This window comes from Coffea arabica, chromosome 6c (assembly GCF_036785885.1).
Source record: "Coffea arabica cultivar ET-39 chromosome 6c, Coffea Arabica ET-39 HiFi, whole genome shotgun sequence".
Lineage (NCBI taxonomy): Eukaryota > Viridiplantae > Streptophyta > Magnoliopsida > Gentianales > Rubiaceae > Coffea > Coffea arabica.
Window position 1 is genome coordinate 14,545,151 of NC_092320.1, and position 27,966 is coordinate 14,573,116.

Sequence of the window (27,966 nt, forward strand, 5' to 3'; positions counted from 1 at the left end):
AAATAAAACAAACGGTACAAATGTGTAAATTTTGATTGATACAGTATAATCTTAGATATTTTAATGTACCAAAAATTTATTTTAATAATATATTCAAAGTGTTTTCAAGTCAAAAAAGATTGTTCCTTTATTATAAAATGCTATTGGTTAATTTGAGGAGCTTTAAAATTTTTTAACAAAATTTCTAAATTCCTTGTCTAGAGTGATGGCTTGTAAATCATAAAAAAGGCAAAATATTTATGTTCGCAAACGCATTTGAGGTTTTCTCAAAGATCGCAAATTATATGAAATTAAGGATTTAAGAATTGTGTACAATTTTTTTTGAATTTTATAATTCTTTGACCAGATCAATGGCTTGAAAACTCGAATAAGATAAAATTCTTAACTATAAATTTAAAAACATATTTGAGGTGTTTTGAAGGTGAAAAATGCTATTATTTTCATTGTACAATTCTTAGGCAACTTTTGTGAATTTTCCAAATTACTTAGATTTTCAAATTTTTAGTAGATTTCTTGTGCAGACAAATGACGCAAAAATTATTAATAGGTCTTTCAACCTTGTTAACACTTTGCAATTCCTAATTAAAAAATCACATTGGCCAAGTGTTCAAAAGTTAAGAGATTAACTAGTTTTGTTATGTCAACAAAATGGTTCACAAGAGAAGGGCAAAACACTGAAATGAAATTATATTCTCTATCTACAATTGAGTGTTATGCAAATGAAGGCAAGTGATTTTTAAAGTTTAAAGGTGCTAAGTGAAATTATCACAAACTCAAGGGAAGTTTCTGAATTTATTCCTGAAAAAAATTACGTCGGGGTAAGGTTAACCTTGCATTTGCGGAGACCAATAAGTACTGAGTTTAGTGAGATCTCAAGTTGCCTGAAGGATGGACTATCATTGGCAATCGGCAAATGATGCAGTATGGCAGGGCAATTGGCTGACATGTTCAGAGCATTGCTGCGAAGTAAATTGAAACGAAGGGAAAACCTTATACGCAGGCAAGAAAGTCATTATCCGTATGAACAATATAATCCAAAAAAGAAAAATCAAAAAAGAGTTAATCCATTTTATTTTTTCTCCAGAAAAAATATTAACCTAAGAGATTATTGTCAAGTCATCATATATATATATATATATATATATATATATATATATGCATATTTTGGGGAAGATTTCTCTTGCAATACTTGTCTATCTAAGGAAGAGTCACGCATTCTTATATGTCCTGCTTCGCCATAGTAAAAAAAGTGATTGTTCATATCAACAATAGAATCTGAAAAAAATGAAAAAGAGTTAATTCTTTTTATATTTTTCTCCAAAAAAATATTAACCTAACATATTATTATCAAAGCCATGTCCTTGTGTGCGTGTGTATATATTTTTTTGGGAAGATGTTGCTTTTTTTTATGTTTCTCTTACAACACTTACCTATCTAAAGGAAGAGCCACGTGTTCTTATTTGTCCAGCTTCGGCCATAGCCAAGAAAGGGATTATCCATACATTAATATAATCCAAAAAACAAAAAAAAAAAGTTAGTTTTTTTTTCCTTTTATTATCCAACCATGTCCTTGCCTTATATATATAGATATATATATATATATATATATATATATATATATATATATATATATATATATATATATATATATATATATATATATATATGTTGCATTTTTCTGTTCCTCTTTACCACACTTGCCAATCTAAGAAAGAGCCACGTGTTCTTGTTTGTCTTCGACCAGAGCCAAGAATGCTCAAAACCAAATTTAAAGCAGAAGAAGACGGAAGGAGCTTTAACTTTTAGGGTGCGTTTGGTTCAACAGAATTGGAATTGAATTGGAATTGGAATTCTATAGAATTAGAATTCCATGAATTGGAATTCCAAAACATTGAAATTCTTTTGTTTGGGAAATACATAGAATTGATACAGAATTCATTTAGAATTCCAAATTCTTTGTTTGGATCGGAGAAGAATTCATTAAAAATTAGAATTGTTTCCAACTAACATTTCCTTACATAAAAAATTTCTTTTTTTTTACTATATAATAATTTTTTAACATTTAGCTAATTGTTACTAAAGCTTTAAGGAAAAAGCCAATTAGTGCCTTTAATAATTTATTTTTTCTTGCATTTAACTAATTGTTACTAAAGCTTTAAAGAAAAAAAAAACAAATAAGTTCCTTTTCTGCAAAAAAAAAAAAAAATTCTTGTTTTTTTTAATTAAATTATATTAAATAAAAAATTGCTTCCATTCCCACTTTTCATGCTCCTAACCTTCCATTTCCGTTTCAGGCTGGATAAGATATTGTTTCCCCAATTTTATGATAGCACGTAGAACTATATTAAAGTATCGACTAACTGTCTCACATGATCTTATGAAATTAAAATTGACAGTGCGATTCTTAAAGTTATGAGCAAGAACATAGAGAAACATTGCAACTGCTTCTTCAACAGTAATATTTCTAGTATCCCTCAACCCACAATGCTCTCTTAAATTTGTACATAAAATAGTAAAACAATGTTTATTGAGTCGAAATTGCTCTACACAAACTCTATTGTTTCCATAGTAAAGACGCCTTAGATATATTTCATGTGCTACTTTAAAGTCCAAATAAGGCTCCTTTACTATATGTTTCTCGTGCCACCAAACTACTAATGTGGCTACTGTTACCATATAATTTGCAACTACCACTTTTCTCTTTTTTGTTTTTTGCTCGTCTCCTTCCTTATCGATGTCAATATCCAAATTCTGCAATTCAAAATCACGACAACAATAAGAAAAGGTAAGTCAAAAGACCAAATTTTAAAAAGTGGGTCTGTGTTAAATTCTACATGGTCAATTGAAGCTAAAATGATAGCTAAATAAACCTCTGACATAATAATCTGCAATAATATTTTTGCCTTTCGTAAAATATTACATTTACAGCTTGTGAATACAACTATTGACAGAAACAAATATATTGGCTTATACACCTTTAATACTTTAGAGATCGCTTAGGAATTAGCTTTAGTATTACAATTTTGTAATTCATTAGTTTGTGCAAGTTGTTGGTAAACATAATTATTAGCTTCTGTGATTCATTGCTATGATCAGGTTAGTGTTTCGATTTGGTACTGCCCACTTTGCCTTGGAAAATAAGCTTGGGAAACTATTACACTCAATTCTGCGAGTTACAAAACAAAAGATTAATTATCTTCCCCTTGAAACTCCTCTATATGTGTGTGTGTGTGAGATAAAGATAGCTATTTACAATTTCCTAACTAGCAATGAATTGCAGGGAAGGCCCAACTGGATAACAAGCACACCAAAGCTTCTTAAAAAAAGCCAGAAACTTTGGTATTATTCCTGCCTATTTTGCTACAAATATGTCAGAGTAAGGCCAGATTGGGAGATTAATTGCACTTCCTACCAATAACGCATTCATGTTACACCACATTAAGAATACTGTGATAACCATAAGCTTTAAAATATGCTTAACAATTGATTATATAGAGAAACATACACCAAAGAACTGCAGGACAACTGTTCTAATTAGTGTCAAAATTGAACCATTATTACCAGGCTCAATAGTTGAAATATGAAAGCTAGAGATAGAGCTATAATTTTCACATCAAAAAACCTATTCACAGCATTCGAAGCACTTGAAAATAAATACCTTTATAAATACCACACATACAAGGAAGACTGGAGTGACGATCTTCAGCCTTTAAGCATGTCCAACTTCATGTCAGCCCGCAACTTTGCTATCAAGAAGAATGCACCGACCTCACTTTAATGCAGGACAAGGTTAAACAAGCCTTCCTGTAACATATTAGGAACAATCAAACACATTTAAATGTACGTTAAGAGAGAGTGTGTGTGAGAATTTATGACAGCATTAAATAGTCGAAAACACACATTCATCACATTCCATGTCCATTGACGAGAAGTTAGCAGCCTTGAGACGATACATAAAAATTTTTCAGGCCCTGACCCGACAGCAAATTTTTCCTTTAAGAAAAGAAACAACAAGACAACAAGATAAAGTGCTCTATAAATTGAAGACAAGCAACCATTGTAAAGCACAAGTGCAGGCAAGCTTTAGCTAAACATGTCTCTGGCCTTTGTCAGGCAATACAGGAAGTTCAAACAAGGTTTAGAAAGCTTTTATTTTAAGCAATGAACAGATATGAATTATAAAACTTCACCCTAGAATTCTTCAAATTATCTAAAAGACTCCTAGTAGGATGAATTGTTGCTGAGGTAAATGACTCTGTATGATTAATCATACAGAGGAGGCAGGGGAATAAACGTATATATTTTGAAAATTTTGTCAAATAAATTTGTTGCATATGACCTGCAGAGATTGAGCCCCAGAGATCCTGAACTGCCCTATTGTTCAAGATGGCGTCCCAAATAGCTTTCTGCGGGCAACAGGTTATAGAATTGGTTTCGTTATCAACCAAACCAAACCCCCCCTCTCTTCCCTTCCCTTCCCTTCTTGGCTAATCATAATTTTCATTTTTTTTAAGCAAAAAATAATTATGTGCTAGAAAGATGCTGGAAAGATTAAAAGATTATTCTGATAGTAGATTATTTTGATGCTGGAAAAATTAAGAAACAACTCTTACCAACTTGGCTTGTTATTTCCTTAATATGATGGGTGTTTAGCTCGAACCACTGGTACTCTATTCGAGGTTGCCATGTGTTAGTACATCTTTAGGCTCAAAGTTCCGCACAGGCCATTTCGATTCGGGGCAATAGTAGCGGCAAAATCTCAGAGACCAAAAGGTGTTCCTCTGCTGTTGGAGGTTAACTTTGCGTTCGCATTATCCTTCTTGGGTGTCTCACAAGCCCTAAATGTGTCTGAAATTTGGGGTGGACGAGTGGCGAGAGTGGCGAAGGATGGAGGAAGTGGCCAGAGAAATGGAAGGCAGGGGGGAAGACGGTGGTGGGAAAGGTAAGATATTAGGGTTGCAGGTGGAAGTGATGGTGGAGAGTAGAGCACTAGCGGCTGAAGAAAATGGTGAGTTGGATAGGTAAAAAGGGGTGCCAATATCCTTTGACCCGATTTTAATTTTTGACCCATACTAGATCCGCGTGTGAACCCATTTAGTTGTGGAATCGGAATTAGAATTCTTTTGATCGAGTAAAGAATTCAATTCATAGAATTGGACTCCTATAGAATTCAGATTCAATTCTAATTATGTGAGGGAAGCAGAATCCAAACAATGGAATTGGAATTAGGACCCCAATTCCAATTCTAAATCCTAATTTCATAGGGAACCAAACATACCCTTAAGAACATTGGCTTGCATTGGAAATAAAATGGCAGTTGCTTAGACGTTGGAACCAGAGCATGACCATTAGTACATTTTTAGTTGTTGGGAGAAATAGGCTTTAGCTTTTTTCCAAGGCTGCACTTGCACCAAATCATTTCAGACTTTTATTAAATTTAACACGCAGAAATTTAATCCCTCTTTCACTAAGTACTCCTGGAAGACAGCAACAAATCACCCAAGTTTTAAAATGTCAGCGATCGTAAAATTCTTCACGGTGACTTAGATAGCAAGTCAATAATGTTGCTACACGAGCCTAGTACGGAGTATATTACAATCCCCAGTACGTAACGTAATTGTACAACATTAGCAACGATAGGTACAATACATATATAGTACATTGTTGTTTGGACTCCTATAGAGCAGGATATTAAAACCGAACAACCCATACCGTCAGCAAACTAATCGAAGTGAAGTCAGCTCCATGAATTTCTGTCTATCTAATGTGATAATTGACCGCACCAGTAAAGTTCCTTACGGGCATTTTCTTTGAACATAAGAAGCTCCATGTTCCTCGAACCTGTTAATCAAGAGACAAAAGACTTAATATGGGGAGAAAAAAGGAGAAAAGTTTGAGTATTGAGAGGTAGAGTGGATGCAAAAGCTTACTCAGATTTTGAAAACCACATTTGCTGAAAGGAACCAAGTGACGCCAATATACTCCCACCTATCCAAACACTGAATGCGACAAGTTAGTCAACGCTTGGTATGCTAACATGAATGCAAAGAAATATCCTCTTCAATCATAAAGCAGAAGCAATTTGGTCCAAACATGCAACTTCGGAGGAAGCACTGAGGCAAGGAATGCAGGAATGAAACAAAAGCATATCTGCCAGTTACCACCATGATTTACCCTCTCCATATGGCGAATTCCTAAGTGACACGTAACATCAATGCTGTAACCTAATGGCTTTTCTATTGAGCCACCTCCCAAAGAGATGCCGATTTATGTAAGAATTCACAATGTTCAACCAGAAAATTTGGTGCTTGAAGAAATGAAAATAACATGGGAAGGAAAGGACAACAGCAATCTACATCCACCCATCAACACAAGCAGAAGATAGAACACATTGATTTCCTTTTTTCATTTTTTTTAATTTTTTTCCCATCAAGCAAGTTAGTCTACCTGAATCTCCTTTCCGTTGCATTTCCACTTGCCAAAACTTTCACTCTAGCTGCTTGAGGAGATTCCTGCAAACGGTAGACCCAGACATAAGAAAAATCTCAAGCATTAACTAAAACCACTGGACAAACTTGAATTTTCACGTTGCAATAAGCTGTGTATTCTCTCAACATTAAGCATTTGATATCAGAAATAACCAAATAGCCGCATGTCTGATCTTTCTTCCTTCCCTTTCTTTCATCTTTTCCTTCATCACACAACTTTGGGCTTCTGAGTTTCCTTTTTATTTTCCCTCTCCTCTTTTAGGGAGAGTACCAGAACAAGGACTTCTTTTTCTTTTAAATACAGAAATCTGACTGAAAAAAACCTACCTCTAGCAAATCTTTCTCCAGACGTTCCTTTAACTGTTGCATGGATGCAGTGCCACCAGCAAGCTGTGTAAGGTTGAAATCAAATCAGATACTATATGATCCACTCTTCTAAGTACAAGATATGTTTCCTAAAGACAACACAAAAGGAAACTATGCAAATACGATGATCTGGGGGACAGAACAGAAACTTGAGTGGAAGGCATCATCTTTAAGAGTCATTGAGCTAAACAAGCTTAAAAAGAAGTTAGCAAAAGCTAAATATAACAGCAGGAATCCTTGATGTGCATCTGCACTGGAAAAAGGACAAAAAATAATATCCTGCTACTATAGGAATATCATCAGAGTGAAAAAGTAGAAATTAAGTGAGATGTCTGAGTTTGTGGAGAGGGGCAAATTTATTGGGACACAGCCAATTTATGCATAAATACTATGAAGAGAATATATGGGAAGCTGGAAATCCAAGGAAAAAGGGGAACAGCTGCAACATGAAGCACTACATACAAGGTTTACCTCACTAAAATTGCAGAGATTTTAGCTAATCAACAGGGGAAAAAATAATTTACTGTCGACAGAAAAAAAAAAGTCTAGATAACAGCCTTATACATTTTGGTGTAATTAAGGTACTTATTCACATTGAAGGGTTGAAAATTTACCAGTATACTGCTGAAGAGTTCTCTCCTAATATCCACATCACACTTATTTATGCTCTCCAAGACCTGAAGAATTTTAGAAGGATATATTGTAAAAGTAAAAAGAGAATAATGGTAGCTAGATCCCCAGCTCATGGATAAAAGTGCAAAATGACAGGAATTACCATTTGTGGCAGGCCACGAACAGAAGAAGCAGTCTCGGCAAAATTCTCCATACCAGGAATAGTCTGACAGATTAGATCATGTCAGTAAATGGAATTTCAAATCAAACCAAAAGCAATCAAGAGAATTCAAAATGCATCATATGTCAAAAAAACTCATCAGCATCATTTGTCAAAATCCATCATTTGTTTCTCTAGTTATTTGATAATTTGAACCAAGACAGTAGATTAGTTAATCTAAACTCATCAGTATAAAGGTCTCTAAAAGTAGCCCATGCAATGAGGCATATGTTTAGGCAATTCCGGCCAGTGCTAAACAAGTCTAATATAGCAGCAAACCTCATCGCCTCTTGTCTTTATAAGCAAGATTTATTGGACAATGAATGTCCCAACAAATGATGAGAAAGACCTCCTAAAGGCCAGAGCAGGAAACTGCCACAAGCCCTTACTTAATTCTTTGCTAGATGTGCATTTTCAGACCATCTTCATTTTCCAATGGCAATTAATAAAGTCCTAAAAGCCTAGCCAAGAAAAGGATATCCATGTTGAGCCAAACAATTTGAGCTATGATTCTCCAACCGTGCATGGTTTACGAGATCTGCATACTTAAGAATATTCTAATGACGCTTAAATTTCAAAGCAGAGAAGAAAGGTAAAAGTTTAACCTGCATACGTTACGACAAGCTCCACATGTTCTGAGAACATGAAAATAACTAAATCCAATTGGAAGAACTTTTAAGGCTGAAAAATATAAAATTACAAATCTAACTATAAGCTTCAACTCTTAGGGCGGAGAATTGGTCAAACAAATTTATAATTTTTAACATGCATATCATTCAAGGATTAGATTATCTTAGTAAGCTCGTGCTGTGCAATATATATAAGTTCAGGATACTCTACTAATTTTATGTGATGTAGATACTTAAACTATTTGTCAAGTCAGTGAAAGACAAACATGATGAAAATCATAGGGGAGAAGGGAGAGTCGAGAGGTGAAGCATAATGCAAAGAAAAATACATTTTTTTCTTTCAATCTGGGATACATGTACGCTATACTTCCCCCTTGAGCAAAAGCACAAAAATCTCTTAATACTAAGCTCAAAATAATAGCACGTAAAAAAAAATACTCCAAAAGGCTTGCAGATTATGTAAACCTGAAGAGTCAAATTTGCACTCATGATTATAAATGGAAAAGCGGCATAGGAAAAAGTTTCAAAACCACCTGAGCCAAGGATGGGTTGAAAAGAATATCAGGTGCCTTGAATCTGTCGGCTCCAATTTCTATTGTCCTGGATTAATAAACAATGAACTTAGATGAAAAGGAAGTGCCAGTAAGAAAATAGAAGTACAGAGAAAGCTATGAGATGCGGTAAGACCTAGATTATCAATGGCCTTGTTATATATCACCCCAGGTAAATCATGAAAAAGTTAATGGAACAAGAACAACTCATTAAGATGTGTCACTTACAGATTCTAAAAATGTCTGTATCCTGTAAAAAACTTTCAAGATAGAAACAAGGCTTTAATTACAAAACTTACTGTCCATCAGGAAGCTCATAAGATGTCATTGGTATGTTCGAGTATGAACTATCTGAAAAGAATAAAAGACCAAGATTATTTGTAAGTGTTTTTGTTATTGCACTACAATTAACATGATGAAACCACTATAAATAGGAGCACATCTTACATGATCAACTAATTATAATGCATTAGCAAGATTCCTGAACAAAGATAGGAAGGAAGTCGGCAGTGGGTCTGCCGGATTAAATAATAAAGCAAAAGATTATGGCATGTGCTAAAGAGAAGCATTAGGCTTTTTGTTGGATCATGACGACTTGTAATACAGGAATGTTTAAGTTTGCTCTATCCCTGCCAAATTTTCACAAGTGATATTATTGGTAGCTGCCCTTGTTCATGTAGACTTTCTAAGTGCTCAGACTTGGCTCTTACTGTGTCCAGGCTCTCCCCTGAAAAATAGTATGTACACTTTCTATACTCTTCTATCCTAGGTTATATATATTCCCAATAATGAGTCAATAAATGCAAGATCAAATGAAGTTCAAACAATGCACCAAAGCAGTACTAACCATCATATGGAGTATCAGGAGCTCGACATACACATTCTTTGATATCACTAGCAATTACTCTCTGTTAAAAGAAAGTCACAATTAGTAGCAGAAGAAAAAAGGGTACAAGTACAGAATAAATGTAGATTTTGGTCAGTCAGTAACCTGGCAATAGAGTTTGTAACTCTCAGTTGTATTTGGAAAATCAAGATCTACTGTCTGTATGACTCAATGAACAATCCATACAATGTAATAAGAACCACAAGCATAGTAATCAGTAAAATCAGTACAATATTAAGCCTTCAGAGAAAAGAAAGTAGAAAGTAATTACATTAGCTTCAGTTTACAACCTTGTTTAGTATTTACTTTAACAGCATTGCCTATGAAATACATGAGCTTGTAAAATAGTAAATATCTGTAATCACTTGATTCCACACTGGAAATGTCAAAAATATAACCAGTAAGCTTTTCCATTGTTTAAGCTTTTAAGAAGACTTGCTATTTAACATCATAAGCGTAGGTTAAAGGTACAGCCACCGCATGCTTGCACTTCATACACCTGTTAAAACTAAAATAAAGGCCACATTTGTGGAGCTTTTTAGAGATAAAAATAAAGCAGATCGTTCACTGGAGACCAGATTAGCATTTTGCAAGGCTGTACAATGAAATAAAGACACTATAAGACAACATTTAGTATGGCTTGAGGTGGAGTTCATTGTGATGATCACTTCAAAGAAAGGGGAAGAGAGAGCACGTAAAGCAACATTATTGTTAATTTTAGGTACAGACTATCAACTTATTTAGTTACCTACTGCAGAAGGTGGAAGGGGCTTGAAGAGATGGTTAGAAAGAGAAATTTCCAAACAATTTCTCCAGGACCAGAATAATGACTACAATTGTGGTAGTGATATACAAAAAAGAATGAATTCTTAAAATAGGGAGGTAAAATATTAAAAAACATTCATAATATAACAGGAAAAATCACCTGAAATTCTCCAGGCCGAATGTCCTTTCTTTTGAATGCGTAGCGAGGTTTTATCTGAAATGAAAATAGGAGAACCAAGAGATTGTACAAGGAAAGAATAGTCAGATAATCATGATCAGATATTTAAGAGCGTAAAGTATTATTCATTCAGTGAAAGAACTCACAGTAATGCCTTTGCTTTCCAAACTTTTCATCAAGCAATCAGTAAGGAATTCTCCGCCAATAGGAGATGTTGCCACGGCCTATGCAAAAAAATAGAAACTTAGAAAATATCTCTAAAAGACGAAGAAAACTATAAACTGGGCTATCTTCACAAGAATTGGGAAGGTGTAAATTAGAAAGGAATACTCCATCCAAATAAATGCTCATATTAATTGTTTGCAATAGTCTAATGAATTTAGATATCCAGATGTGTACTTCATTCAGTATAACCATTGAACATCCACTAGAAACAAATTGAAAGCAGACAAGCCTTGAGCAAACAGTGTAGGGAAGGCTTTACAGGTTTATTCAAACAGCAGAAACATATGAATGTGTATGTCTTATGCCCACTAGCATGCAAGATATGCCCCTATTGCTACGTGAATCACAAAATTTCAATTCTTCAGACTTTGCCTACAAACAACCCCCCAAAAATGAACTTCAATTCTCCACTTTTTACTGACCAGTAGTTCTTTGACTACAATATATCTCATCTCAGAGCTCCACCTGTATTAATGCTATTTCACCTTTGGAACTCAGAAATCAAACCATGTACTGCAATAAGGCTTCAAGCATCAAAAAAACTAAATTTGTTGCAATACCATCAGGATCCTTCACATTTGCAATGGTTACCATGTGCATATCAATCAACAGTACAACTAGACAACGACCAAGTAAATTTCCAAATTGTGGTAGTTTTGAAGAAGATTTCTCAAATAGTGAGAGTTCTGAAGCAACGCATTCACTGAATGCGTCTTTTAAACAATGCATTCAATAAATGTATTCTTCCAGGGAAAAAATGCATAAACAAATAAAAGAGTGTATTATGCGAATGCATCTTTTAAGGAAACAACACATTCACTAAGTATGTTTTTCACCCTTTGGGAAGAGGTTTGAAAAACACCACCTTTTGGGAATTAATTTTAAAACATCACACCTTTTGGGAATTTCCGAGACAACAACTGGACAACAGAATATGAAACTCAGGACAAAAAGGTATTAGTCAATTAAAAATCCAAGTTGTTCCACAAGAAGTAGCTCAAAAAAAAGCTACAAAAGACATGGATTAACACATTAACAAAATTAAAAGAGGATCACTGGAGTTGGATATACAATGATCTCACTACCAAAAACCTCCAACATAGTAAGGTCAAAGTCAGTGCTAGTATCCATCTGCAGTTTCTACATAGATCAACAGGAGTACCTTTTGAAGTACATATCCATCATGTACGGGAGCAACTGTAGTTGATCCTCCGCCACTGAATCAATTAGCACAACCAATAAGTGCCCATTTTAATCAAGGTCAAATAAGCATAAAATTTAATTGATCGACAAGAAAAAATAAGACAAAAGGCAACTTCATTATGGTAGAAAACAAAATATGATCCAGCACAGTAGTAAAGAGAAAAGAAAACACAAGATCAAGGGATTGTTCTTTTGTTTTCCGCAAAACACTCTAAGGACTACAAATGCATGAAAAAATTAAAGTAAGAAATTATTCCTCAGGAGTTTTACAGAGCTAGGATTGAATTGCATGCTGAAATTACCATGGGACTGTTTTTCTGGTATTTGTGCTTCCCCAGCAAACATTTAACAGAGAAAGTGAAGGTTCACATCTTATTCTTTTCAAGCAAACTCTGCATGACGCTTCTCAAAATGATCCTAAATACTAGACAAGAATGATTTATAGATCAAGAGGTTGTGCTTGTTGAAGACAATTTCTAACAAAACCACCTGAGATACCACTACTTGTCACACCAATATCTGATGTCTGCATCTTTTTACGAACTCCAGGAGTCATAGAAAAGGACGAGAATAAGGTGAAAGAAGTATGCATGCCAAAATATAGAAGCAACGTCTTGGAAATGGGTAAACAAATTTAACATGGAACATAGTAGGATAGTGCGGTTATAACACAAACTAGAATTTAAAATACTGCATTGAACGGACAGTAATAGTAGTTGGCATGCATAAGAAAACTCTTACCTATCAACAACTAAAGAGGTTGCACGTCCAGATGCAAAGGACGTAAGAACCTGGCATTTGAAAATTGCAGTGAATAACTAGCAAAACACAGACAAAATGATTTTTTAAAAGCATATGAAGGGAAACCAGGCATTTGAAAATAGCAGCCAATAATTAGCAAAACATAGACAAATTTATTTCTTGGAAGTATATGAAGGGAAACACTGGCTGTAGCATACTTCATCACAGATTGACATAAATAGCTACAAGTGCTAGTTGGAAACTGAATAGAGGAACTCACTGCATTTTTAGCCAAGAACAATGCCGGAACCTGGTACTTTTCAAACATAATCTCTGCTGACCTGTCAGATGCCTAGTCAGTTTCTTTAGTGCCAGAGATTGGACATAACTTTTCCAAAAGCCAACTCATAGAAGTAACACAGGGACACCAAATAATCTAAAATCACTTTTAAAAAAAAACACAAAACATAGTATTGCATACAAGAACATGGAAAAAGGAGAGCATTCTTGTTTAGAAGAGCATTCTACTTAGGTGCTACAAACCCAAGAAGAAAAGCATTCTTGTTTAGACAGCCACATGGAATACCACCACCTCCTTTCTTATGTCTCTCAAAATTATGGGAAATGGAAGAAAAGTACTTACATCTCAAATAACTGAAATCTCAAAAGAAGAGAGACAAAAATAACCAGAGCTTACCTTGCAAAGACAGACTTATCCACCCATAACCCCCAAAATTATATGAGAAAATTTTAACTTATAAATCAAGCATCACCCCTATATTAGAAAATTAGTAACACTAATCTTTTGGAGCAAGAAGCAAAAGGACCTTCCAGGTCATATGTATGAGAGATGTCATGCAAGTAATAAAACATATAGGCATATAAAGGACTAAAGAAGGATCCATTAAGGGATTCTGAATTTCTGATTATCATCTCACTTTTCTCTCTGCTGTTGAGAATTAGCACATGGCTCAGCAAGCAGCATGGGATGCTCCTTAGGATCAATCAAGAGGCATTCCCTACAAATGACAAAGCAAGTAATAGTATGAATTATGAATTATAATATTCATTGAATGGTAGAGATGGCTGTACCATTCAAAAACAATGCGGAGATGCACAATTAAGGGAAAAAAGGAAAAACACATTTTTCCACAAACAGTGCATGACAATGGAAAGGATGGGATGTATTTATCCATAGCTGAAGACAATACACCAGCACATAAAAGCTCCCCTTTTCTCCTGTCTTCTAGTAAATCTAAAAGAATTCTAGAATCGGAAAACAATTATTGCACAATTATTGCACTAAAGTGGTATCAGTCTGACACTCTGACGATGAGAAGAAGTACAAGATTAGTTACATATGTTATCTATGACCTGCAAGATGAGAACCAAACTATTAAAGATTTGAACAGAGCTGGATGCGTTGAAATTATTTAAGTTGAATTGGCTATTACTCCCTGCCAACATGATATTCATGAATTTTCCCTATTGCTAAGGTCTGATCCATTTAGTAAGCAAACCATTGTTGCATCCCTTGTAACTACTAAGCAGGTGATGCAGCACAGAGATTCCATATGCTTAGTATACAATTTGAACCAAAATGAATATGCAAATTTGATTACTTGAAGGCATGATCCCATATGCTTTCAACAATTTCCCAATCAGCAACTATCCCATCCTTAATTGGAGATAGGACCTGAGAAAATAGAATATCACAAGCTCAATAAGAAAAGAGGTTGAACGTGCAAGCCAAAACCTATCTAAAAGATGTTCTTCTGACTGACCTCCATGTGATCCCGGCGGAATCCCAAGGCTTGGGATCCTACGTATAACTTTCGCTTAGCCTTGGATTTAGAATCTGGAACAGATCCAGAATTCTTGTCTGGATTATCCGGCTCATCAACTTCCATTTGATCAATTGATCCAACAACCTTAAACAATACAAATCTTATGTCAGCTGTTTACTGTGCATCCATTAGACGCCACATTCACCAGTATGTTTTAGAAGCATCAGTTATCCTGTATTTAATCTACATCAAGCTTCACATTCACGATAAAGAGAAGTCTTCATTAAGATTCTAGAACCAATGTAACAACCTGATAAATGATCAAATAGTTGATGCATCATTTTACCAAAACAAGACCCTTATCCTTCAAAGACCCCTCGTGTAGCAATATGGTGAATATCAGAAAAGTGAAGTCCATAATTCTGCCATATGGGCGGCATTTAAAGCTTCAATCTTTAGCATAGATCCCCTTGCAATCTATAGCAAGTTGGCACTTCAATTTTCCTTCCATGCATAAAATCCATTTTATTCGACTGCCTTGTCAAAAAAAATTCTCCTTAAAGAGGCAAAAGAAAGTAAATTGAAGAAAAATTAGCACTATCCACAATGGCAAAAGTAAAACAACACAACAACTTAATCCCCCTGTATATGTTCACAATCAACTTCTTAGGTTGGTCTGTCCTATAGTTAGTTCTTTTTTCTTAAACTGTAGGTTCAGTTCCTTGTAACCATGATTCCACGTTCCAACCTTTAAAATCTCCCAGTGTAAGAAGTTCACATCTGACAAACGAGGACCAAAAGAAAAAGAAGAACGACGACTATCAAAATCAAACTTTAATGGTTAAATTGAGAAGAAACTCGAATGAGATTAACATAAATCAGGTGCAAAAGAAGGTAAAACAAAAAATTCAAACTTGGAGAAAAATTCAGCTCCAGAACAGTAAAATTCTAGCCACATTGCAAAATCATGATAATAAATGCAGTAAATTCGCAAATATATTGAGCTGAAATAGACTACTAGCAATGGCTTACCGAAGGAAAGACGGCTTTGGGAGCATCTTCGCCAGCATAACCAGCTTTGCAAGTGTGTGAGCCTAAGTCCACCACTATAGCTGATACCTCATCTATTTTTTTTATACATAGCAGAGAAAAACGCACATAAATTAAACAAATTTAAACTGGTACATAGTGAAGTCTGTGCTAGCGAGTGCCTGAGCCTGTAAGTGTGTGTTCTACGTGAAAGAGAAAGATAGAACGATACTACCTCCGCCGTACATGGTTGCAAGGCTAAATTGGGCGGAGTTCCGATTTGGTTGGGGAGTTTGGTCTTTGCTTTCTTTGTTTTCGGAGCTTCGTTCTATATATAGAAGACACACACACCTATGCACAGAATAAGATATAAATGGTAAACCACAATTAACATAAGAGCAATATCCAACAATTAACACACACACAGTTAACATAGTTATCAAACTTACATGTCCAATTGTCTAAACTATTCGTATTTGGGAACTGAAACTGTCACCAAAAGATCTAAAGGGGTTAATGGAGACAATGAAACAACCGTTTAGCTAGAGTGGAGTTAATTCCCAAAGCCTTGTGCATTCCTTGAGGGTGTTAAGTATCTTCACGATAACTGGGTTTTGCACAGAGATTTAAAGACATCAAATATGCTTTTAAATAATTGTGGTGAGTTGAAGATCTGTGACTTTGGATTAGCACGTCCTTTGAAACCATATACTAACTTGGTGGTTACTTTGTGGTACAGGTGAGCGTAGTTTTATGCACTATTGTATTTTTTACTTGAGATAATTAAAATCTTTTATCTGGCTCAGCGAAGCAGCCTCTATTCAATGGGAAAACAGAAGTTGATCAACTTGACAAGGTTAACATTTTGAAAACTTTCATCTGTCATTAGGGGTGAGCATTCGGTGCAAATGCGGTAAATCGGTGCGCTGAATTCGGTTTTTTCGGTTATTGCACCTATAGAAATCTAAACCGTTTTCAATTTCGAATTGGGCATTACCGAATTCATGCGGTACCCGATTTCAAATTCGAAAACGGTAATGAATTCGGTCTAACCGAATTCATCTATTATTTAAAAAAAAACCTGCAGCAAATTAAGAGAATATATAAACCAATCTTTATAGTTCAGCAACTACCAACCCCCGCAAGCCATTAGATGTTTCTCTTTTACACATTGCAGAAAATTCATATCCAGAATCCTAGGTACAACTTCTGGAGCCGTACTTTCACTAGATGTGCACCAGAGATTGAGAATCTCCACGGACAAGGAGGTAAAATTTTCATTTTAGCAAGTTTTTTTCTTTATAATTTTTCTAACGGGTAAAAGGTGGAATTTTTCCCCAAGGCCTTAACTTTTAAAGGCTGCACAACTGGAGAGAGCTTCTTGTGTATAAAATACAAAGCTTATGTTATATCACACCTAATCTAAACTACTACAACAGTTAGAGTTTGCAATTGGAAGCTCAGATTTCGTCCCCTTATCAATTCAGGATAACAAATTTCCTAGTCGATCTTGGCCCATTTTAATGCCAGAGACACAGAGCCAAAAACAGAGGAGCACTTACCTAAGTGAGCCAGAGATGAGCAGTGATGAACCAGCGATGAACTAGTGAGATCTTGGTGCTTCGTCTTCGACACTCGGCAGAGATGAACCAGCACGGCAGGACACAGCCAACAGGAGACGTAGAGCGCGGCGGACTGGCGGAGGCCGGAGAGGCAGAGAGCAGCTTCGATTTGGGAATTGGGACTTGGGACTTGGGAGTGTTAGTGCTGTGAAAGCCGTAGGTGACGGCAGTCACGGCACTATGCAATATTGCAAATTTGCAATGGTTGTTTTCTCACTTTTCAATTTTCATCAGCTGAAGATGAAATCGGACTTTTTCCAAATGAAGTGATTTTGTAATTTTTAATTTACAAATTAGGGCTCCTAAATTATAATACATTCATTATGCTCCTCAATGATTTAAAAATTATTACTAATTTGATCCCCAAATTTATTCATAATTGAACACATTATTTATGTTCAAATCATTTTGTGGTTTAATTGGCATTTATTTGATCACTTATACCTAAAATCCTTGGTATATGATTTAAGAAACACATAAAAAGTTATTAATTTAAACTAATTTAGTTAGTAGTTACAATGAATTTATAATTTACAATGATTAATCATAAGTAATATTAGTTACAAACTTACAAATTACAATGAATCAATGATTAGTGATAAGTTACATTAGTTACAAACTTATAATTTATTTCAAATCAAAATAAAACTTAATTACTGGATTTGCAACTCACATGTATTCACTTACACTGCTTAGTTATTTTGTCTATACTTAAAACTTTAAGATTAGTAAATAGATAATATGAACTTTTAACTTATTTGATCACTTATACCTACAATCCTTAGTCTATGATTTAAGGAACACATAAAAAGTGATTAATTTAAACTATAATAAACCTTAGACCGTACAATGGTTAGTAATAATTCATGAATTTATAATTTACAATGATTAATAATAAGTAATATTAGTTACAAACTTACAAATTACAATGATTAGTGATAAGTTATGTTAGTTACAAACTTTTAATTTATTTCAAATCAAAATTAAACTTATTTATTTACATATGTTATTGTGAAAGTCAATACACTAATACATTGATTTGCAATTCATGTACATTCACTTACACTGCTTAGTTGTCTTATCTATATTTAAAGCCTTAAGATTTGTGAATATGTAATGTAAATTTAGAGTACACTAATACTTGCAAGTTATAGATTACGCATTCAAATATTCAATAATTCAAACATGAATGATGTATCAAATTACCAATATCTAAATTCTAATTACTAATTATGTATATTGTTTAATATTTAGTATTATACATATATGTATTAATTATTATCTAATTCTAGTCATGTTACTCATGTATAAAATAATAAGTATTATAGTTATCTTATATTGTAATGTATTACTATGCATTATTGTAGTCATATAACAATTAATAAATACCAAAATAATATAAATATATTGTACATCATTATATATTATTAGTATTATAAGTACATGATATGATAATAATACCATATAGTAATTATTATTAATAACATTTACCTATATAATATAATAAAGTATTAGTAGTATATACTAATACTAAATAACATTTATCTATATATTATATAATTTTATATATCAATTTGGTATTCGAATGCTGTAATGCGGTACCCGATTTCAATTACCGAATTTTGAATTCGAAATCGGTTATTACCAAATTCATAATCTCATTACCTATTTTATACCATATTAGAATTCGGTGAATTCGGTATGCACCGAATTGGAACCGAATTACCAAATACCCGATTTCAAATTACCGAATTGAATTTGAAATCGGTTATGAATTCGGTACGAACCGGATCTGCTCACCCCTATCTGTCATGTTACTGTAGATTTTTGTATGGATTTCTTCTGTCATGTTAATGAAGGCAGGACAGCTATTGATCTGATATTAGAAGGAGAAAAGGGAACTCTACACTTGTTTGCACCACCAAAAAACAAATAGAAGTTGAAGTTCAGATGGCTCATAGTAGTTCAGTAGCAAAATGGTACTTGAATTCATTTATAATCCTAAATTTCCAGACGAGTCATAATTCCAATCAGGTCAAGCGGAGTTAAACATATGACAGGCAAAATAACCACTTGATACTTTATTCATCAAGAATCAGCACAACACATCAGAATGTATCATTTTAGGAATTCCAAAATAGGGCGTTGCGTGGATATATCAGCTTGGAAAAACCAACAATATGTTTATTCAGTAAGAATTGTGAGCCTAATTTAGACATTCTTTCATTTAGGAAAAGAAAATATATTTCAGTGATGTCATGATTCAAAAGCCCAGGTCTCATCAACAGCCTGTTAAGAAAAATCCTCCAAATGGTGCGAGATTTCATTTTTGTCATTAGATATAGTCTTATTAGGGCTCTTATCTCACCAGACACAAGACCTTATACAGTGAAGTGCAGCATATAGTCCTATTCTCTGCACAATAAAGGAAAACTAAATGAGCAGAGTTGCAGAGAGTAACAGAATTTTCCAACATGTATCCCTCTATAAGGTTTAGCAACTTCATTCTAGCTCCCTCAGCGGAATATTCTAGCTCGCTCTCAGGCAACAAATTCTCATTTCGAAAGAAATTCAGCATCCAAGGTATAAAAAGTTAAAATCCCCAAATTTAACTTCTACACATTTGGAAATTAGCAATTTAGTGGAAAATAAAAGAACTTTGTAAATCTGTTATGCAAGAATTGCTCTTCTTATCCTCAATAGGGGTGTGCATTCGGTGCAAAATCGGTAATTCGGTGCAATGAATTCGGTTATTCGACTTATAGAAATCTAAACCGTTTTCAATTTCAAATTGCCCATAACCGAATTCATTCCGCAACCAATTTCAAATTCAAAAACGGTAATGAATTCGGTTAGTATCTTAGAAAAGAAAAGATTAATCAAACATTTGATAGAACACTTTCGAGTCTGCTCCATATGAACCACACAAAAGTGAAGTAAAATCTCTACCATATAAGGATGATATGCATCTCAATTGTGTCAAGGTCAAGATTTCCAGTATATTGTTCATAATGCCGACGAAATCAAGCAGTATATTTTCAAAATCCAGTGAAAATGCAACAAGATAACCTAGTAGTAGACAAAATTCTAATTCAACATAATGATTTTCCGATTGCAGAGCTCAATAACAAGTATATCGACTTAAAGCTTGCAAAAAGAATTAATATTTCGAAGCACCGGTGACATATATATACAGGCATATTAAAGAAAACGGAAAAAATTTAAGCCTTACCTCAAGTGGAGTCCTATTGATGATTTCAGAGAGGCCGATTACGTTTTCTTGCGATGGAGCTGTCGGGAGGGAGGTGATGGGAGTAACGGTGGTGGAAGCTTAGACAAAAGTGACCACCAGGGTGGGTTTAGTGATAGCGAAGGGCTTTACCCTAAGGCGCCTGTTTCTGAAAATGGATAATCTTTCATCTTCACACCTTGAACAAGTAAGGCTCTGACTCAATTTTCTGATTTATGCATTTTACGAATTTACTTTAGCCTAAACTCCATTGGAAATTTACCTAGAATTGTGTCTGCCACTAAGACATTTTAGTTCACCGTCCATCATGTTTTAATTAGTGTTGGGTATCAATATTTCATCTTGTTTTCAAAAACATCACTGTAGCATTTTGAATCTGAAAAACAAGTCCGTTTGGATTAGTTGTTTTTCAAAAACTATATGAAAAACTTTTTCTGTAGATTTTTTTGGATTATTTTTAGAGGTATTTTTGAAACATATTTTTGAATATTTTTAGAATATTATAATTTTTATATTTTGATATAAATATACATTTATGCATTTATAATACATTTATATTTACAAATGTATAAATGTATATTATTATAAATGTATAAATTATAAATGAATATTATATAAATGTATAAATTATAAATTATAATTTTTATATTTTTATATAAATATGCATTTATGCATTTATAATACATTAATAGATATTTATAAATAAATATATTTATATATTCATATAAAAATATATAAATGTATTATATTATATATAATACATAATATAAATATATTTATAAATGTATAAGTGTATATTATTATAAATGTATAAATTATAAATGAATATTATAAATATATTATAAATTATAAGTATATATTATTATAAATGTATAAATTATAAATGAATATTATAAATGTATAAATTAATATATTATAAATATATATTAATATTATGTAGAAATGTATTTATATAATTAATATAAATGTATATATGTATTGATATTATGTATAAATGTAAAATTAATATTATGTATATTAATATAAATGTATAAATATATTATATTATATATAATACATAATATAAATGTATATTTAAATCTATAAGTGTATATTATTAAAAATGTATAAATTATAAATGAATATTATATAAATGTATAAATTAATATATTATAAATATATTAATATTATGTAGAAATGTATTAATATAATTAATATAAATGTATACATGTATTAATATTATGTATAAATGTAAAATTAATATTATGTATATTAATATAAATGTATAAATGTATTATAAATGTATTATATTATATATTATACATAATATAAATGTATATATAAATATACATAAATATTTATATATTATGTATAAATTTACATTTATCTAAATGTATAATAGATTATATATTATGTTATATATAATTTATATAACATATAATATTTATGTAAATATATTATGAATATATAAAAATATATTATAAATAAAATAAAATATTTATAATATGTATGTATAAATATATAATATTAGAAATGTATAATATATATAATATACATTATTATTAATATAATTTATGTATAATATACATAATTGAAATAGACATATTAATATATATTATAAAACAAAATTGAATAAATATATTTATAAATTTATATATAAATAAATGTATTTATATAAATATATAATATTTATTTCAATTGATATAATATATATAATATTATACATAATTGAAATAAATATATTTATATTAATATAATATATATAATATACATAATTGAAATATACATATTAAAATACATAATTGAAATATACATATTAAAATATATTGAAATATACATATTAAAATACATAATTAAAATATACAAATTGAAATATACTTATTAAAATATACAAATTAAATATACATAATTGAAATATATTTGGAGTTGTTTTTGATATATTGTTTGGATATGGTGTTTTTGAAATTGTTTTTGAAATACACATTTACTGTAGAATTTGGAATGTGAAAAACAATTTTTCAAAAACAGGTGCAAAAACACTCAATCCAAACGGACCCATTGTTTTCGATTAAACTTTGCACCTTTTGTAAAGACTTGGAATTATTCAAAGAAAAGAAATGATTTAGTTAATATTCATTCCTATTATCAAACCTCAGGCCATACTTAATTGTACCAAACTTTAGAAGCTATTCTGTAATTTACCCAAAGAAAACAGTAAACTTTGAAAACTAAAACCAATTCTACAATGTTCTCCTTCCTCCCATCAACTTCTATGATTAATGACCCACCGCCGAGCTGTGATTCAATCATGAGCAGGACAAAGAAATTTAGTCATGTTTTAGGCGGTTTATCAAAGATGGTTTCTTCTTCTTCTTCTTCCATTTTTTTTTCCTTATCCATGCTTCTATTCTTCGTCAATCCTCCAGCTCTTTTTTTTTTCCCCTCAAAGTTACAATTCCAATAGTCATCATCATGAACAGTCAAATTAAAAGCCGTTAACCATGCGTAGCCAAATTTACAAGATTTTGTAGTCCGTGTGGTCTTATCTATGCTTTGAACTTGCTGATCGAATATGTTAGTAGTTCCACTACTTCGGTCAAACATCCTAGCCTCTCTCTTCTTTTCTTTTCAACATAAGTAGATAACATGCGAAGAGGTATGATGACCTGGAGGTTTTTGTCGTCCTCTCACGTGCCGCGCATGTGATTGAGAGCGTTGTTTTCTTCGCGCATCGCATCGCGCGCTTCTTCTCCTCTGCCGGTACCCATGTGCCTCCTGCTGCTTCGCATTAAAAACCTGTTTCTCAACCTGCTGCGTCGTCTGTCGCATTGATAGACTTGTTTCTCTATCTGGCAGTATCACATGCCCCTTCTTCCCAATGCATTCTCTCTCTCCTTCTTTTTTGGACAATGTTGCTCTGTTCTTACCCCTTGTACATGAGCGTGTTGAGATAGCCGGTCCTCTTCTTACCAAGCAGGGAGTCTCGAGCCTCGTTCTCTCGCGTTCTCTGGGTTGCAGTGGTCCGGACGTTTGGTTCTCCTCCTCTTCTCCTCCGTTGTGAGTTTTCTTCTTCTTCCTTTTTTTTTTCTCCTTTCCGGTGAAGTACATCTTCGTTGTGAGCTTTCTGCCTGAAGGTGATGTTTTTGTCCTCTGTTCTTTGTTTCCCTTCTCGAGCCGCGCAAGGAGTATTGGTCCTCTGTTGCTCGGGTTCTCTTGGTTTCAGTTGTCCAGATCAGCTGCCATCCGGTCGGTGCTCCTCCTCCTTCTCCATCGTAAGTTTTCTTCTTCTTCCTTTCAGGCGAGGTGCGGTCTTCGCTGTGAGTTTTCCTTTGTAATTTTTAACCTGGGGACTGATGTTTTTTGTTCTTTTTTCCATTGTTTCCCTTTTCGAGTGGCTCCTGTCTTGCTCTCGGGAGAGGTTCGTTCTTGCCAGCCGTTTGGTTCATCTCCTCCTCGTTCGTAGTAAGTCTTCACCTTCCTTTTCGCTGAGGACCATCCTTCGTTTTGCCTTTTCTCTGTATTTTAAGCCTAGAATTGCTATTTTCGTCCTTTGCTGCTTCCCTCCGAAGGAGGGTTACTGTTCACAAGCTTTTGGTCGTCCTCACGAGCCTCCCACGTGATATAGTATAAGGATTCTCTCTCCAAACTTTTCTCTTATCTCAATTCTTTACCGATCCTTTCTCTTTTTCTATAGTTTCTGCTAGGATTTTTGTGCTCTCCCTCTGTTGGTCTGCTGCTCCTCTTTGTTCTCAAAAAAATTTTCTGATCTCTCTTTTCCTTCTCATTATCTTATCTCTTTCTCTTTCCTTTTATTTCCTTCTTTCCTTTCCATTATCTTATCTCTTTCTCTTTCCTTTTATTGATATTCATATTTGCTTCTATCTTTTTCTTTAATATGATCTCAAGCAGATCTGCATTTTTTTCATTAGAAATAGTTAATATAGAGATTAATGGTGAATAAAGCTCCATCGCCATCTTAGTTGGCTATTCCTATACTCAACATTGGTAATTCTATGGTTTTACTTCCTTGTGTTTTTTCCTTTTTTTTTTAATTATTGTAACTGATTAAAACCTTTCTTTAGAATGAAAAATGTGTTGCAACTAAAGATGATTAAAGCCCCATGACTACAATCAGCAGCTAGCCATATCAAGCAACATGCTCTACCATCGGTAATCCCTCCTTACTTCCTTTTTTCTTGAAAAAAAATTATATTATGGTGATATGCTCGAATTCTCCCTTTTTTTTGACATTAAGCGGCATAGAAACAATGCACTTACGGAGTAATAATTTTAAGAAGTAGAAAAATGGGTTGTTCGATGGAATTTTGAAAGAAATGTTACTGCCGATAATGCTCTGTTTGACGCTTGAATCAACTATTGTGTATGACAAGAAAAAAAGGCTGATATTTTAGAGAGAACGATTTCCCACAAAGAAAAAATTAAATTAAAGTCTGCGCACTCAATTATTTCAAAATTATTATTTATGTACAGTTCACCTCTTTTCTATTTCTTGTTCGATATTTGGTAATTTGAGTGGTGTTTGTGATTTTGTGGAGTCTTCGTTTAACATCCATCACCTTGATTTGAAGGTGACCAAATTTCTTTGTTTGGTTTTGCTATTATAATTATTTGACCCCATTTGGCACAGATTATATTGTGTTTGCAATTCCTTATTCTGTATCTTAATTTTCCCAGGTGTTTTTTTGTTCTTTTCCTCCTGCACACATTGTGCTTGTGAGACGTTGGCTAGGTTTTACTTGAAAAGAATCTAAGATTAGGCATTTATTATGACATGACAATAATGCTATACGTAGTTCACTTGCTTGGACCCTGACTTCAAGAAAGTTGGATGGTAAAGAACACCTATGTCAGGTGAAGTAATTCTCTAAAAAGCTTTTTATTTGATGTCAATCAAAATGGACTGTTATTTTCATGAATTGATTGAAGCACTTGCAATGTACTTTAATTTCTTTTTACTAAGTTTGCACATGTTTAATTTCATTTTCTATTGAATCACATTAGATTAGATAGATAGTCAAATCTAATGTGTCGGTTGGCCTGTGGTGCTTGTTCCCTGTATTAAATTCTTTTTCTTTTTCTTTGAGTTCATTTTTTTATGTTCATTTGCTTTTCCTTTCTCACTTGATCTGAATGATTATGGTTTTGTGTGTTTTAAGTTTTATGCCAATTTTGTGTTTCTGAAATTCAAGAATTCTTGATTTATTGCTATATAAATGTGCCTTGTAGGCTAGCTGTATTGAGACTGTGGTAGATGGTGTCCAATTTGCTTGCAGATTTTGGTATTTGGCGTTAGTTTCTTGTGACCCTTTCTTTAATCTTTTTTCTTACTGATGTTTGAATCGTGCCTTGATTTTGTTTTTCCTTTTTTTTAAATCCAGTGAGATAAGTCTATGATTGTCTTAGAGAGTGCTTTTCAAGAGACATATTTTAACTTCCTCCCTATTAAGTGTTCACTATGTGCAGGAGAATAACAGCACATGTGGGTGTTATTTACTTATAAGATTAATTACAAAATATTGACCTTGGTCGATCAATCCTTGGTTTTGATGATTAACAAACCAAAATGTAGATTTGGGCTAATGTTTTTATGTGAGTAATTTGTTAGAATAGATTCTTGTGGCATAAAAGAAGAAGCAAAAACAGGGCACTCATGTCGGACGCTATCGGACGTCCGAAAGGATGAAAAACATCAACAAGGTAACTCTGTCGGACGCTCGTGAGGAAGTATCGGATGTTCGGAAGGATCGGACGCACGCCTCAGACGCACATCGATCGCATCGGACGTCCGAGAAATTTCGCAAAGATTTGATGACTCTCTGACAACGTTCGGACGCAGGGTTCGGACGTTCGACAGGTGGTTCGGACGTCCGACAGGCCAACGGCTAGTTTTGACAGCATTTAATATTTGACCGTTGGAGAGCCTTTTGGAGTCATTTCTCACCTTCTATAAAAACCCCAAAGCACAAGAAGATAAGGGACTTTTGCCAACACAAAATACAAGCTTACAAGTGAGATTTTTGAGTAGAAAGATTCTTTGTTGGTTGTATAAGGGGTTGGGAAAGTTGGGTTGTGAGGTTGCTCAAGTGAAGGTTATTCTCTAGGAGGAGTAAAACCTTGGTGAAGGTGAACCTATCACTTGAAGTGGTAAAACCTTGGTGAAGGTTGCCTCATTTGTATAAAATAGTTCTTAATTAGGTGTGTGATCTTTCAAGTGTAGGTTGTTGAGGGTTAACTAGAATAGTTGTAAAACTCCTTGGCTCAACTAAAGTGTGTTTGGGGTGAGGAAGGAGTGAGCCTTCACTTGTACATCTTGGTTAGTATCGCCATCTATTGAAGAGGCTATTGGATTGATATTTGGTTTGCATTTCTCATCTTTTCTCTTTAATTAAGTTTTCTTTATTGTGCTTAAATTTGATATATCTTTGTGCATCATTGTGATATTGTTTGTACTCATTGGGTTGCTCCAGACCTTACAATTGGTATCAGAGATTGGTCTCTTTTGATCAAGTTTAACCGCTTAGAGTAAAGATCATGGCAACCATAAAAGTTTCTTTTTTAGAAGGGCAATCTATTGATAGACCACCTATGTTTAATGGTTCTCATTTTAGCATGTAAAAACAAAGAATGATGATTTTCTTACAATCCGTTTATATTGAATTATGGTATGTGGTAGAAGGTGGTTCTTATGAAGCTAGAATAGTTGACTCCACCACCAATTTGAGTAGATTAAAAACTAGACAAGAATTGAATGAAAAAGACAAGAGATACCTTTCTTTGAATGCCAAGATCATGTGTATATTGTACAATGCATTAGATGTAAATGAATCTAGTAGGATTAAAGGTTGTAAATCAGTTAAAGATATTTGGGATAAATTGTGTGTATTTCATGAAGGTAACCAAGATATTAAAGAACAAAAGAAATCTTTGCTTGTTTCTCAATATGAATTTTTCAAAATGCATCCTCTTGAAAATGTTGATAAGATGTGTAATAGATTTTGTGACATTATTCAAGATCTTAAATTGCTTGGAAAAGAATATTCTTTGAGTGAGAAAAATAGAAAGATTTTGAATGCCTTACCAAAAGAATGGGAAAATAAAATAAATGCTATAGAAGAGGCAAAGGATTTAAATTCTATGTCCATTGAATCTCTTGTGGATACCCTAACCTCTTATGAATTAAAACTGAAATTCAAAGTGCAAGAGGAAGAAAATGCAAGAATGTATAAGAGATGCATAGCTTTTAAAACATCTCAAGTGGGGGATAACCCATCCTTCATGGGTAATGAAATCATGGAAGTGGACAATGATATAACTCCTCACATCAAAAGTTTCAAGAAGATGTTCAACAAGAGATGTTCAAGAGGAGATTGCAAAGTTACATTGGATGAATGCAATTCAAAAAGAGAAAAAGAAG

The 27,966-nt window shown here is 33.4% G+C and overlaps 1 protein-coding gene and 1 long non-coding RNA gene across 2 annotated transcripts; both read right to left on the reverse strand.

The window, feature by feature from the left end:
* Positions 1 to 2,425: 2,425 nt before the first annotated feature.
* On the reverse strand, positions 2,426 to 5,026 carry LOC140007994 (uncharacterized). The gene is made up of 3 exons (XR_011815414.1): positions 4,614 to 5,026; positions 3,659 to 3,804; positions 2,426 to 2,751 (listed from the first exon to the last, which is right to left on the reverse strand). It is a non-coding gene; the product is annotated as an uncharacterized lncRNA (long non-coding RNA).
* A 478-nt stretch (positions 5,027 to 5,504) lies between these two features.
* Positions 5,505 to 17,515, reverse strand: LOC113696019 (actin-related protein 4-like). The gene is made up of 21 exons (XM_027215304.2): positions 17,243 to 17,515; positions 15,916 to 16,031; positions 15,684 to 15,775; positions 14,649 to 14,795; positions 14,487 to 14,560; positions 13,803 to 13,883; positions 13,145 to 13,205; positions 12,865 to 12,914; positions 12,083 to 12,137; positions 10,842 to 10,919; positions 10,678 to 10,731; positions 9,858 to 9,911; positions 9,714 to 9,774; positions 9,166 to 9,217; positions 8,849 to 8,915; positions 7,630 to 7,692; positions 7,469 to 7,531; positions 6,816 to 6,878; positions 6,448 to 6,512; positions 5,931 to 5,999; positions 5,505 to 5,841 (listed from the first exon to the last, which is right to left on the reverse strand). Exons 2-21 carry the CDS (start codon positions 15,926 to 15,928, stop codon positions 5,796 to 5,798), a joined length of 1,308 nt encoding a protein of 435 aa, XP_027071105.2. The 5' UTR covers positions 15,929 to 16,031; positions 17,243 to 17,515; the 3' UTR covers positions 5,505 to 5,795.
* Between the last annotated feature and the right edge of the window lie 10,451 nt (positions 17,516 to 27,966).